The 13945-nt window shown below is 49.4% G+C and overlaps 1 protein-coding gene across 1 annotated transcript; it reads right to left on the minus strand.

Moving 5' to 3' along the window:
- Nucleotides 1–50: 50 nt before the first annotated feature.
- GOLT1A (golgi transport 1A) lies at nucleotides 51–13945 on the minus strand. Its single transcript, XM_032319224.1, has 5 exons — nucleotides 13838–13945; nucleotides 4254–4345; nucleotides 3065–3243; nucleotides 1017–1080; nucleotides 51–385 (listed from the first exon to the last, which is right to left on the minus strand). The coding sequence occupies exons 1-5, from the start codon at nucleotides 13860–13862 to the stop codon at nucleotides 347–349; spliced, it is 399 nt and encodes a 132-aa protein (XP_032175115.1). The 5' UTR covers nucleotides 13863–13945; the 3' UTR covers nucleotides 51–346.

A 13945-nucleotide genomic window follows, 5' to 3' on the forward strand; every position in this document is an offset into this window, starting at 1 on the left:
TCAGAAACTGGACCCGACAGGCTGGAGACAGTGACTTTGAGTTTCAGACACACAGCTTGGGGATTTAATCTTTGCTTTCCTCCCATAAATATGGGCCAGGCTGTGATACCAGCCCCAGTCCGGTCTCCGTGGGGGACCACCTGGATCTCTGCTCCCAACTGCGTCAACAGCTTTGTGAGCTGACTTGGGGATCTGAGGTCATTCATTCAACTCCGTCCTTCCTTCTGGACTTGGAGAGGTCTGGGTCTGAGACAGGAGATGAGCCAGTGCAGGGTGGGGGCGGGCCCCAGTTCCTTTTCAGCCCCCTCAATGAAGGATCCAAGTTCAAGGAGCTCATCTCTGTTGTTCAGACCATTGATCTGGTGCCCTGAAGCCTCTGGAACAGCTGTGGGAGCCAAGAATCATTACTTCAGACAAAGAGCAAGGAGCACACTCCATTTCTATCTTTGTGGAGTGGGCCTTTAGAGCTGGGAACAGAGCCAAGTGCAGATAGGAAGAGGGGGGCCACGGGGATGAGCCAGCTGGCTGCAGGGCCTCCCTGAGCTTCTCAGGGAGCTCCTGTTCTGTCAGAAAATATGCTTTAGAGAAAGGGGTGGGTACTGGCTGACTGTCCCCTGCCTGCCCCAAGGAGAGAGTAGAATCTGCCACGTGCCGCTGCTGTCATTGGCTGTCATGCATCCCCTCCATGCCTGGAGCTGACTCCGCCAGCTCTCCAGAAATCTCTGGCATTTTCCGGTTGCATCACCTAGACTCTCTGAATCTGTTTCTTTGGCTCTAATAAGGAGCCATGAAGAACCACTTTCCTCTCTACCCAGGCCTCAGGCGCAATGCTCCTGGGCCCCTCCCCTCCGCTGCTCCTGTTGGACGGAGTCGGTGTGGGGACGGGAAGGGATGCTGAGACTGGCCAACCTGGGGAAAAGGGTTTTAGGGGAGATGGGGAAGGGTCTGCCCCGCGGGGACAGTGGTCTCATCTGGGACCCCCAGTCCACCCCAAAGCCCGTGCGTTATCCACTTACCGCGCTCAGAAAGGGGATGTTGGAGGCATTGCCCAGGAAGCCAAAGATGACAGGGAAAAAGCCCCTAGGAACAGAGGGTGGGGAGGGGGTCAGCGACAGCCTTGGGGGCCAGGGGAGTGGTCCAAGCTGAGGTCCACCCAGAGGCTCCAGCTTTGGTTCCCAAGAAAGTGGGCCCCTGGGCTCTGGGAGCAGGCTTGGATCCGCATCTCTGGTTTTAGGGAGACAACCACTTGGAAAGCTTAAGAATAAAGGGCCTGGAGTCAGGCTCCTTGGGTTCAAATCTTGGCTCTGCCACTTCCTGGTGCCATATAAACTTGGGCAAATTCCTTAACGTCTCTGAATCTCAGTTTGCAGCTGTAAACGGCGTTAATAAGAATAGTATTTATGTCATAGGGCCTTACATGAAGAAATGTTGGGGAAGCTTTCGTGTGTAGGACTGTGACTGTCTTTGTCTCCCTGGACTGGGTGTGGACTGCCGGCTACCGGTCTCCTGGGCTCCAGACACAGGCGGCTGCTGGAGCAGCTCTCGTGCAGACTGTCCCCCTCGTCCATGCATGCGTGGAGCCACCCTTTGTTCTCGGCACCCCCAACTCTTTTCGGACCTACCCTGGCAAGGCTTGGCCGGGCACATGTATGGGATCCTTCAATGGGCTTGGAGGCACTGAGGTCGGTGTGCGGAGGGAGACATGCGTGTGTGCAGAGGTGAGGGGGTTAGAAATTTGAATTCTGGCTACTTCCTTTCCTTGGGCTTCATTTCCCTGAGGTTCCCTGGCATCGCCGACATCCCGTATAGCTCCATTTTGGTTTTCTCCCCCTAGCAGTGCTGTTGACGGGGGACCCTGTCAAGCTTTACTGTTGGTTCGCACTACGGACTCTGTGGGGGCTCCGCTCATGCTTCTAAACCCTCAGAAGACGGTCCCTGTTGTCAGAACTTGTCTTCTCAACTAGGCTGCGAGTTCCCCGGGAAGCTTCTCCTGGTTCAGCCTCACAGCCCCACACCTAGCTCTGGATTTGGCACGCAGTAGGTACTTTTGACGTTTCTGACTATTTGAATAAATGACTGAATGATGACATATTTGAACATTAAGAAAGTGAATGGCAGAGTGTGTGTGAGAAAATTTAGGTCATTGAAACCACTTTATAAGATGTCTAAGAGGTCTGGGGCATTTGGGCTCATCAAGGTGTTTTCAAGGGTGCGGTGAACAAGCGGAAGGCCATAGGAGAGCCCGGGGTCCTGACCCCGGCTCCTTCCCATGATTCCATAAGCCATGCTTCTTCCGGTCCCCGTCATCCGGGTCCCCAGAGACACTGGGGGTCTTCCCTTCCTTGCCCCTCCTTCCTCAGCATCCTTTCCTTCCTTCTCCGTAAACACCCTCCAGTCTCCTCGTAAAGCCTGCCTGTCCTTAGGCCCTGTCCCGGGTCTTGCTTCCTCCAGGACACCTCCCTTGGCCCAGGCAGTGGTCACACACCTGCTGACTTCTGATTCACTTGTCAGCAGGCCAGGCCGAGGGATGTGGGGCCGACAGCCAGGCCCAGCTGGGTCCAGTCCAGAAACTCTGCACACTATCTGTGAGACCTTGGGCAGGGGGCAGCCTCTCTGAGCTGGCTTCCTTATCTGCAGAGAGCAGGCCTACAGCAGGTCGTAGGGACGTCAAAGTGCGATGATGATAGTGAGCGTGCTTGGGGCATATGAAGGGCCGGGGAGATGCTAGTTCACTGCCTTTCCTCCCTGCTGGGTTGGTGAACTTGAAAACAGGCCCTGTGTCTCCTCCTTAGGGGAAGGCACAGTACCAGGCATGTGGTAGGTGCTCAGTGTTTGTGGATGGGGGGGGGGGGGTCCGATCCCTCCAATTTGGAGTAGGATGTCTTGGACAGTGTCTGCCTGACGCCCCTCCTGCCTTTTCAGGTCTTCCACGACTCCCACCTGCAGGATAAAGTCCCAGCTTCTGCACACCCTGCCGGTCGTGCTGCCCAGACCTGCTGAGGGGTGATCTCAGCTACTCAGAGGCCGTAGTAGGCTCCTCCAGGGGAAGGAGACCTGTACTCACTTGAAGAGGCTAAGGAATCCATAGGTCTCCAGGACCATGCCCAGGAGGGGCCAGCGCAGCAGCACAATGACCACACCCCCCAGGAAGAAGCTGGTCCCTTTGAGCTTGTGCCTCTGGAAAAAGAAGGAAAATGTCTTCCTCAAGCCGATGATGAACAAGAGGCCGGTCAGGAAGAGCAGCTGTGGGGGAGGGAGGGAGAGAAGCATGAGAGCAAACCCACCAAGCCCCCCTGGGAGTCAGGGGTCAGGCCTGGCGCCCCACATCAGACATGGGGCAGGTCTTGCTAACTCTTCAAGGAGGAACCCTTCAGAGAGGGTGACCCTGCAAACTGACAAACTCCCAGAGCCTTGGGTCATTTCTGCCTGTGGGGAACGGAGCTGCCCAGAGACAGGTAGATGGACAAGGAGAACCTTGGTCTCCGGCTGCTCACCCAATTCTTGGATCCCAAGTGCTTCTTCGTATATGACTTCATTTCTCATCACACCTCAAAAGGAAGGCGGCATAGATAGAGTTTCTCCATTTTATGGAGGTGAGCCCTGAGGTATAGGCAGCCAGACCCGGAGTCCCACGGAACCACCGGGGCTCCACTGTCTGGCCCACTGTCTTCAGCTTGGCTCCTAATAGATCCCTTAGGAGTGCCCAGGTGTCCATCAGATTTAACCCTCTGGCTTTCCTCCAGCATGTTCCATGTCCTCTCTCCCCTTCTCCATACCTTTTCTCTGCCTGTTCATTTGCCTGGAAGTGCGTCACCCCCCTTCACACCCATTTCCTTTCCAAATTCCTTTTCATCCCTCTACAGTTGGGTGTGCTTTCTTTCCTCCAGGTACCTTGTTTTATATTCAATGTGCTCATCTCACTATGACTTTATGGCTGCCCCTGCCTTCCTTCCCAGTTACAGATGTGCAGGTTATGTCTCTATTGCTAGACCATAGACCAGGGGGATCCTGATGGCAGGGACAGTGGCCAGTGCATCTCCGTAGCTGTAGGGCCTCACCCAGAGCTTGCCACGAGACTCCAGGTCCTGAGATGCTCCCTCACACCTCACTGTGCATCTCCCGGCCCCCTCACCTACCTGGGCTTGATGGTGCTGACCCCCCGGATGGGCACGATCTGAATGAACTTGGGGCTGACCTTCCAGGCAAGAGAGACCTCAGGTTGGCGGGGGAGGTACACAGGCTGGGGAACTCACATTTCCGAAGGCCAGGAGCACCGAATCAAAGTACAGCAGTATCCCAAAGAGGATGAAGAAGACACCAAAGCCGGTGGTACCCACACCAATCTCTGCAATGGGCAAGCAGGTTGGGGTAGGATGGGCTTTGGGGGGGTTCAGGATGGGGTGGTGGAAGTTTCCCCTATTGCCACTGGACAGTTGCCCTCTGAGGAGTGGGGGTTGGGGTGGCTCCATTTCCACCCAGGATCTCAGCTTCCGTGCTTGTGGGGAATGACGGGACAGGAAGGGAAGGGAAAGGTACAGATTTACGTTTAGCGCCTGCGCACAGCTGGTCAGTTCTGTACTCGGGGCATTCTGTCCTCACCATGGCTCTGCTAGGTCACTCGCACTGTCCTCACTGCTTTCTCTCTCCAGCTTCCCTTTACTTGCAAATGCTGCACGAGCCGGATCATGGTCAGGGTTGGGTCCCTCCTATCCTGTCCTCCTGCACCTGGGAGCCACGGATGCTTAGACACAGCTGTCTTGCTTGATTTCTCAACAGGTTTGCCCTCCTAGATAACTCTTCACACTGTGTGCTTCCTTCTCTAACTGTCCCTGTCCCCCAGCTGTCAGGAGATGACCTCTCACACTGGATTGGAAAAACAAAAGAAATGTGCTCACCTGGGAGTCTACACCCTAGCCAGGGCTTGCTGTCCCATTCTGCACCTTCCCTCCCGCTGCTGCACCTCGGGTACTCACCCCTCCACGCCCCTGGGCTTTCTCTAACGTCAGTCCCACAACTGGGCAGCTCTGCACCAGGTTGGACCCACACTGACAGCACCCCACTCTACCCTGTACTGTGTGTTTTTGTTTTATGTCTCAGGGCAATCTCGGAAGCTGCAGGAGTTGGCTGATAGCCAGTGAGCCCAAGGGCAGAAGGGCAGGATATTAGGGACCCCCTGTTTGGTCAAGGGCTACATCTCTGACGTTCTGATAATTTTTTTTTTTCCCACATTGCTTCCCTCAGGAAGAGTTGTAACAATAACAGGATGTGAAGTTGCTTTTCTGAAACCTTCTTCTGCATCACGCAAAATTGTTAATTTTTACTTATCTTTGCTACTCTGATAGTCAACAAATAACAATTCATTGTATTGCTCATTTTTAAATTGAATTAAACTCCCCCTAAATTGTGATAAAATACACATCAAATTTAACATCTGAACAACTTTAAGTGTACACCCAGTGGCGTGAGGCATATTCACGTCGTGGAAGCATCACCGTCATCCGTTTCCAGGACTCTCGTCTTACAAAACTGAAACTCTGTCCCTATTAAACACTGGCTCCTCATTCTCCCTTCCCCAACCCCTCGCAACCATCACTCTACTTTCTATCATTCTGACTCCTCTAGGAAGCTCATCTGAGAAATGACACAGTGTTTTCATGTGACTGGCTAATTTCACTTAGCATAGTGGCCTCCAGGTTCATCCAGGCCGTAGCAGGTGTCAGAAGTTCCCCCTTTCTAAGCTGAATAATAATTCATCACATGTTGTGTGCCTGGGAGGATCATTCATTACGCATCTGCCTTCGGCTTGGGGTCATGGTCCCAGGGTCCTGGGATCAGGCCTTGGGTCGGGCTCCCTGCTTGGCAGGAGACCTGCGTCTCCCTCTCCTACTCCCTCTGCTTGTGTGCTCACTCTCACTGTGTCTCTCTCTGTCAAATAAATTAATTAATTAAAAAAATTTATTGTATGTTTATAATGCATTTCATTTACCTGTTCATCTGTGGGTGGAACTTGGATAGCTTCCACCTTTTGGCTAGAGTAAATAACGCTGCTGTGACATGGGTGAATGAATCTTTTCAAGATTCTGCCTCCACTTCCTTTGGACACATATCCAAAAGTGGAATTGTTGGATGATATGGCGGTCCTATTTTTAAGTTTCTGAGGGCCCTCCACACTATTTTCCAGGATAGCTGCCCCAGTTACATTCCCACTAGCAGGGCACAAGGGTTCTGATTTCTCCACATCCTCACCAACACTTGTTATTTTCTGGGTTTGTTTGTTTGTTTGTTTTTTGATAGCGTACATCTTAATGGGTGTGAGTGGCATCTCACTGTGGTTTTGATTTGCGTTTCCCTGATGATGAGTGATGTTGAGCATCTTTTCATGAACTTGTTGGCCATCTGTATATCTTAAGAGAAATGCCAATTGAAATCCTTTGCCCATTTTAATGGTCGTTTGGGGGTTTTGTTGCAGTTATTGAGTTGTAGGTGTTCTTTATATATTATGGATATTAGTCCCTCATCAGATACATGATTTGCAAATATTTTCGTCCATCCCATAGGTTGCCTTTTCACTGTGTTGATTGTGTCCTCTGATGCAGGGAAGTTTTCGATTTTGATATATTCCAATTAACTACTTCTTCCTTAGTTGCCTATATTTTTGGTATCTAATCCAAGAAATCATTGTCAATTTCAGTGTTGTGAAGATTCTCTCTTAAGTATCTTTAAAAGCATTATAGTTTTAGCTCTTGCTTTGAGTTAAGATAAATTTTGAGTTTATTTTTTCAGATGGTGTAATGTACAGGTTCAACTTAATTCTTTTGCATGTAGATATCCAGTTTGCCCAGCATCATTTGTTGAAGAGACTGCCATTTCCCCACCAAATGGTTGTGGCACACTTGTTGAAACTCATTTGACCATCTTTGCCTGGGTCTACTTCTGGGCCTTCTATTCTACCCACTTGGTCTATGTGTCTGTCTCTATGCTAGTCCCACACTGTTCTGATCACTGTAGCTTTGTAATAAGTTTTGAAATCACGAAGTGTGAAATCTCCAATTTTGTTCTTCTCTTTTAAGATTGCTTTCACTATTTGGGATCCCTTGAAGTTCCATATGCATTTTATAATGGATTTTTCTATTTCCACAAAAAATGCCATTGGGATTTTGGCAGAAATCACACTGAATCTGTAGATTGCTTTGGGTAATATTGATATCTTAACAATATGAAATCTTATAATCCATAAACACAGGATGTCTATTTATTTGTGTCTTTTAAAATTTTCTCCAGAAACATTTAGTGGTTTTCAGTAAGTCTTTTGCCTCCTTGATTAAGTTTGTTTCTAAATATTTTATCCTTTTTGATGGTATTATAAATGGAACTCTGTTGCCTTCTTCAAAAAAAAATTACTGATGATATTGTACCACTTCAAGTTTACATTGTATAGTCTTGCAACTTTATTTACTTCATATAGCTAGAATGCCTTATTTTCTTTTTATTGCAAATTACACAGTAGATGGAGATATGGCAAGAGTGTCTTTTTAAACTGCAACATGTATAACTTTATTAAAAATGGCTTAATTTTTGAGGGGCATTTTGTTGGTACAGTGGGTTAAGCCTCTGCCTTTAGCTCAGGTCATGATCTCAGGGTCATAGGATCGAGCCCTGCATCAGGCTCTCTGCTCACTGGGGAGCCTGCTTTCCCCTCTCTCTCTGCCTGCCTCTCTGCCTACTTGTGATTTCTTTCTCTCTGTCAAATAAATAAAATCTTTTTTTAAAAATGACTTAATTTTTAAGAGTACCTGGCTGGCTCAGTCAGTGGAACATGTGACTCTTGACCTCGGGGTTGTGAGTTCGAGCCCCACACTGGGTGTAGAGATTACTAAAAAAATAAACTTTAAAAAATGGCTTAATTTTTAGAAATTGAAGTTGGCTTAATTTTTTAAAGGGAACATATGGGTCATTTTTAAATAGAAAAATTGTACTGGACTCGTTAACGAACATCTTAGTATTGGTCCTCACAATACCTATGAAATTGTTATTATTGCCATGCTTTTAGGGATAGTTGTAAAAAACTGTTAAAAGTCTGGTTGTTCAGAGGCAGAACTGTAAAAATAAGACAAAAAGAAAATCTTTGAGACTTGACTTACTAAGTTCTGTTTACAACAGAAGGAAAATGAAACAACCCCATTACCTTCTGGTCATTTTTCATTGTCTGTTTCCATAAGATCCTAGGAGGTTTAGGATCAGTGTCAGTATTGAAATAAGGCCAAAGGACTTCTTTAAAAGAATCATTAAAAATACAGAGATAAGATTAGGGGTGCTGGGTCCCTCAGTCAGTAGAGCGTGTGACTCTTTTTTTTTTTTTTTAAGATTTTATTTATTTATTTGACAGACAGAGATCACAAATAGGCAGAGAAGCAGGCAGAGAGAGAGGAGGAAGCAGTCTCCCTGCTGAGCAGAGAGCCCGAGGTGGGGCTCCATCCCAGGACCCTGGGATCATGACCTGAGCTGAAGGCAGAGGCTATAACCCACTGAGCCACCCAGGTGCCACCCGAGCGTGTGACTCTTGATCTCAGGGTCATGAGCTTGAGTCCCATGTTGGGTGCAGAGATTACTTAAAAATAAATTCTTAAGAAATATATATATATTCTTCATATAAATCTCATATATACATATATATACATATATATATGAGATTTAACTTTCAGATTACAGACCAATACCTCACTTAACTCATAGTACAGAAAAATGCCAGTATCACTGGGTCTCCTTTTGGCCGAGCTGGATTTTGTTAGGACCCATAGGCCACATCCTCTCTCTCAACACGTTATCCAGCTGCCCAGAATCCATCTTCTACTCATGGCTGATGCCTCCTGTTTCTGACAAACCTCTGTGATCTAAACAGATTGGTTTCCTATGTCTACTTTCCAGGAACAGCTGCTTGAGTTAAATTTCTTAGAACCCAGAACACTGAGCAGAGGATATTGCTTTTTTGGGTCATCACAAAGGTTGCACTGTCTTTCTATGCTACATGGGGTTTTTTGGGGGGGAGGATTGTTTTTGTCTTTTGATTTTTTTATCCTCAGAGACAATAAAAATTGAAGATCTAGGAGCACAACTACTTTGTCCTGATAATTTTGTAGACACTAGGGTATTGTGGAGGGAGACCATAACCCTGCTTCTTGCACCTGAATGGCAAAGGCATTTTAAGTTTTTATGCCTGTTTTAAAAGTCTCTGTGATCAGCTTACAACCGCCTTAAAATTTGTCATTGATTCCAATTCCGGTGATACACACTTCACCTCTATCTCCTTTGGTAGATGTTTTTGTGTGGAAACACAATGTGAATGTCTTACTGGGTTTTCATTTCGTTTTGTTAAAACATCCCTATATCCCTTCTGTAAACACTTCAGAAGAGCCTCTTACTCATTTTGGAGAGACAGCTGAAGTTTCTCAAGTTCCCCCCCGCCCCCAATGGATTCTTGTCTCCTCTTTTCTCAGGCAACGGTGATTTACTGGCCTGCATAATTATTACTTTTCCACCCACCCCACTCCTCATCAAGGGCTGGTACAATTCCAGAATTTTCCTGTGATGGGGGCAGCCTATGCCTTCCAGCGTCCCCTGCGCTGTGGACGCAACAGCTCCCAGAAAAGGGTCGCAAACTGTGTTTCTCATTCGCAAGCCATAGACCTTCCTTTACCTCTCGCTTCCAGTAGCTTCGTGATTTCAGTCGTTCCCAACCAGGGAGGGGATCGCTCCTGAAGTTCTCGTCGGGGGCGGCAAGCATGGCAGAGAGGGCAGGGACAGAAATGCCTGCCGCCAACGACCCTGGGAGCCAGATAGATGGGGCAGCGCTCCCCCTGCTGGAGATCAGCCAGAGCTGGTGTTTCTTCCATCACTAGATTAGGGTGGCATCTGCTGGGACCCCCCCCCCCCACCAAGACAGTTAGTTATTCTTCAGCCCCTCCCCCACCCCTGCCACGGTGCCGGTCTCACCCTGCCTGGCAGACGGTGGTCCCCACACACCTGTCAGCCAGTGAGGGCTCTGCCACCCGCTCTGGGCTGCCCTCTCCCCCTTCAGCCTGAGGCCTTTAGGACTGAATCGTTATGACCGAATTGGGAATAGTAACAGGAAGGAGGGAAACGGGAAGAGACAGAGCCTCCCAGTTCACGTTCAAGATTAACACCAGTGATTAACAGGGATGACGTTAATGCTAGTGAGTGCGCTTTGCCAGGCACAGTCTTGTATGTATTAACTCATTTAATTTTCATAACTCCCTGTGAAGTAGGTTATGTAGGAAACCCTCCTGCACTGTTAGTCCCATTTCACAAACAGAAATGGAAACACTGAGAGGTTCAGTCCTTGCCTGGGGTCTACACAGCCAGGAGCTGGCAGAACCGGGGTTTGAACCCAGTTGTCTGGCTCTGGAAGAGGTGCTTCTAGGGGCGCCGGGTGGCTAAGTCGGTGAAGCGTTTGCCTTGGGCTCAGGTCATGATCCCAGGGTCCTAGGATGGAGCCCATACTCCCTGCTTAGCAGGGAGCCTGCTTCTCCTTCTGCCTCTGCGTGCCGCTCCCCCAGCTTGTGCTCTTTCTCTGTCAAATAAATAGAATCTTAAAAAAAAAAAAAGTGCCTTTAACCAACCCAGTCCCGTCCATCTCCACTCCCAGGCCCATCCACAGGAGTTCCTTGCTTTGGTCGCAATGGCGTCTGTATTCCCAGGTCCAATGGGTGGATGTTGGCGCTTATCTGTCAGCAGCTGGCCACTCCCTTCTTCCAGCATCCTCTCTTGGCTTCTGCGACACCATACCCTTGATTTTCATCCTGCTGTTCTGACCGCACCAGCCCAGCCTCCTTCGCTGGCTCCTGCTTCTTTCTTTTCCTCTTGGGGTTTGCGTTGCCCAGGGCTTCAGCCCAAGCTCGCTTCTCTTCTCCTTCTATTTCACACTCATTCCCATGTCTTTAAATACCACTCTGTGCTGACAATGTCGATATTTATCTTCTAGCCCATGCCTGTCTTTGAGCTGCCAAGCTCATACCCAGCTGCTGACTTGGCATCTCTGCTCACTTGGTTTTTGCTCTCTGAGGCATCTTGAACTCAACAGGTCCAAACTGAGTTATTAGGTTTCCTTCCTTCACCCTGCGCCCTTCCAGGTTTTCCCCAAGTGAATACGAATGTCACCCCCCGCAGCCATCCGTGAGTCTTACTCCCTGCTCTTGCCACCCCTCCCCCGTGCAACCCACAGCTAAGTTTTATTGCTGCTTCTTGCCCGAGGGATCTTGAAAACAGTGCATTTCTCTCCACGCTTACTGTTTAATTCCAAGCCACCATCATCTCTTTCCCGGATTCCTACACCATTCTCCAGTTAGTCCTTGGCTATAGTCCTTCCCCACACAGTAGTCAAGGGTCTTGGAAAGCATACAACCGATCCTGTCAGTGCACTGCGGAGGATCCTTTATGGCTTCCCACTGGACTTCCACTGAAAGCATCCTCCCAGCCACACCTCGGCTTGCAGACCCTTCCTGATGGGCCCGCACCTTGCTTGCTTGGTCATCTTCCTCTCTTGTCAAAATTCCCCTTACCTACCATACTCTAACCACATCTCCCTTCCTTCCTTCTTTCTTTTCTTCCTTCCTCCCCTCTTCCTTCCCTTCCCTTCATCACTGTTTCTCAGATGAACTTCCTGCCTCAGGGCCTTTGCATATGCAGTTTCCTCCCACGTGTTATCTGCCTAGGGCATACTCATCCTTGAGGTCTTAAGGTTCCTTAGAGAAACCTGGTCCTCTCACCATTACCTGACCTTAATTGGGTTCCCTCATCTCTCCCTTTCATAGGACTTAGCACCCTTTGGCTTAATAACATGTTGGCTTGCCCCCAGACTCAGGACACAGCTCCCTTCTCTATTGTTATTCCCTAAGTCAGCAGTTCTCAATTGGAGGGATGGGCAGGGGTGATTTTGTTCCCTGAGGGACATTTGGCAATATCTGCAGATATTTTCCATTGTCAGCACTGGGAGTGAGACATACTTCCATCTAGGACTGACCCACACAACAAAGAATTATCCTGCCCCAAAATGTCAGGAGTAGGGAGGCTAAGAAAAGCGCCCCCGGTCATCTCATGGACTTTCATGGTTTGAAATACCATCTACATGCTGGCAGTTCCCAAGTTTGTCTAATTCAGACCTTGACCATGAACTCAAGACTCACATACCTGACTATCTACTTGACATCTCACCTTCATGTCTACTAGCATATCAAACTCAACATGCCTAAAACCCAACTCAACCCTTCTATTTGCTCAGGCTAAAAGTACTGGCAGGATTCTTGCCTTCTTTCTCTCACACCCACATCCATCAGCAAAACCTTCCACTAATTTTCTCAGAGCTGATCCAGCCTCAAGCAGGTCCACCACTTCATGGTCACGTGTTGGTGTTCGCCACCATCTCTCACCTCAGAACTGGTTTCCCTGTTGCTGACCTCACACCTCTACAGTCTATTTTTAATCTCGTACCCAGAGTGATCTTTTAAAAATGTACATAGCTCACGTGCCTCTCTGCACAAAACCCTCCAGTCATTTCCCATCTGGTGGAGATAAAACCAAAGTTCTTACACAGCCTCAGTTTTCAGTGACCTCCTGGACCTAGACTCCTACCACTCTCCCCTTTCCTGGCTTTGCTGCAGCCACACCACGCACTAAGTATGCTAATGCCTCAGGGCCTTTGCACTGCCTGTTCCCTCTCCTGGGACAGTTTCCCCTCCAGATCGCTGCACAGCTTTGCCTCCTTACTTCATATAGGTCTCTATATAAAAGGTACCTTCTCAATGAAGCCTTTCCTAACCACTCTATAACAGAGTAACCCCTCCTACCTCACTTTCCCTAGCCTGCTTACCCTGATCATTATTGTCCGGAAGACCCATCCCCATCTGACCAACACCTACTGATTTCTTTAACCGTTAATTACCTGTTTCCCCACCCCAGCATGTACGCAGGAACATGTCGGTTCCATTTCAGTATATTGTTGTATATTCTATGCCTGACACAGTGCTCGGCACATAGTGGAGACAAATTTGTTCAGTGAATGAATAGTATCACCAGTTCACAGAGGAGACCCTGGGCTCAGAGGCTCTAAGTCACAGTTCTCCCTGCCCTGCCAGGCCTGTGGGCCACCTCCCTGCCATCTCCCCGCAGAGGAAGGGGAAGGATAAGGATATTTAGGAGTGAAGGTGCAGTAATTTGGGGACAGGAGTGGAGTTTAGTTTCTGATAAGAAGGGACCCAAGGTGGGGACACTGGCTGGCTCAGTTTGTGGAGCAACTCTTGATCTTGGGTGGTGAGTTCAAGCCCCATGTTTGAGGTAGAGTTTACTTTAAAAATGTAAAAGAACAAGAAGGAGAAGGAGAAGGGAAAGGAGGAAGAAGGAAGAGCCCCAAGTTCACAAGGGTCCCTGAGAGTTTGTGGGGGGAAATGTCCTAATGGGCAGAGGCCTCCTGTGTCCACATTTGCAGCATCCCAGGTCTCAGAACCGAGATGGGGAAGGGACCAGCTTGGGTGGTGAACTTGCTGCTTCCCCCAGGCACCAGCGTCTGGCTACCTGGGGGTCCTGAGCAGCCCCCATTCGCTGGAAGGCCGGGGAGCCACACCCGGTCCTAGCTCAGCTGTCTGAACAGGATGCCAGCACAGCAGCTTCCAGCCACTGGCTCCAGAGGTCGCCTCACAGGCTCCCCAGCCAGAGATCCCAGCTGGGAGGGGAGGTGTCTCCGCTGGGGGCCCCCCTTCCACACCCCCCCAGCCTGGAACCTCCCTTCCAGCCCAGCCCCCTCCATGGCACCAGCCCCTCCACTCACTCTGCCACTCGGTGATGGAGATCATGCCGCCGGCTTCCTGGGGGGCCTTCCGGGTCGGAGCTGCCAAGGGGTGAGGAGCAGAGAGGACCAGACCTGGGCATGGTCCAG

The sequence above is a fragment of the Mustela erminea genome, chromosome 17 (assembly GCF_009829155.1).
Source record: "Mustela erminea isolate mMusErm1 chromosome 17, mMusErm1.Pri, whole genome shotgun sequence".
Classification (NCBI taxonomy): Eukaryota; Metazoa; Chordata; class Mammalia; order Carnivora; family Mustelidae; genus Mustela; species Mustela erminea.

Bases quoted from the DNA above. Each gene is read 5' to 3' on its own strand.
- GOLT1A (XM_032319224.1), bottom strand. From the start codon at position 13,862: ATGATCTCCATCACCGAGTGGCAGA. The intron at 3,244-4,253 runs GTGAGTTCCCCA...CCTCCCCCACAG, and splicing joins TGCTCCTGGCCTTCGGAAAT to CTGCTCTTCCTGACCGGCCT. The intron at 1,081-3,064 runs GTGAGTACAGGT...CTCTGTTCCTAG, and splicing joins GGATTCCTTAGCCTCTTCAA to GGGCTTTTTCCCTGTCATCT.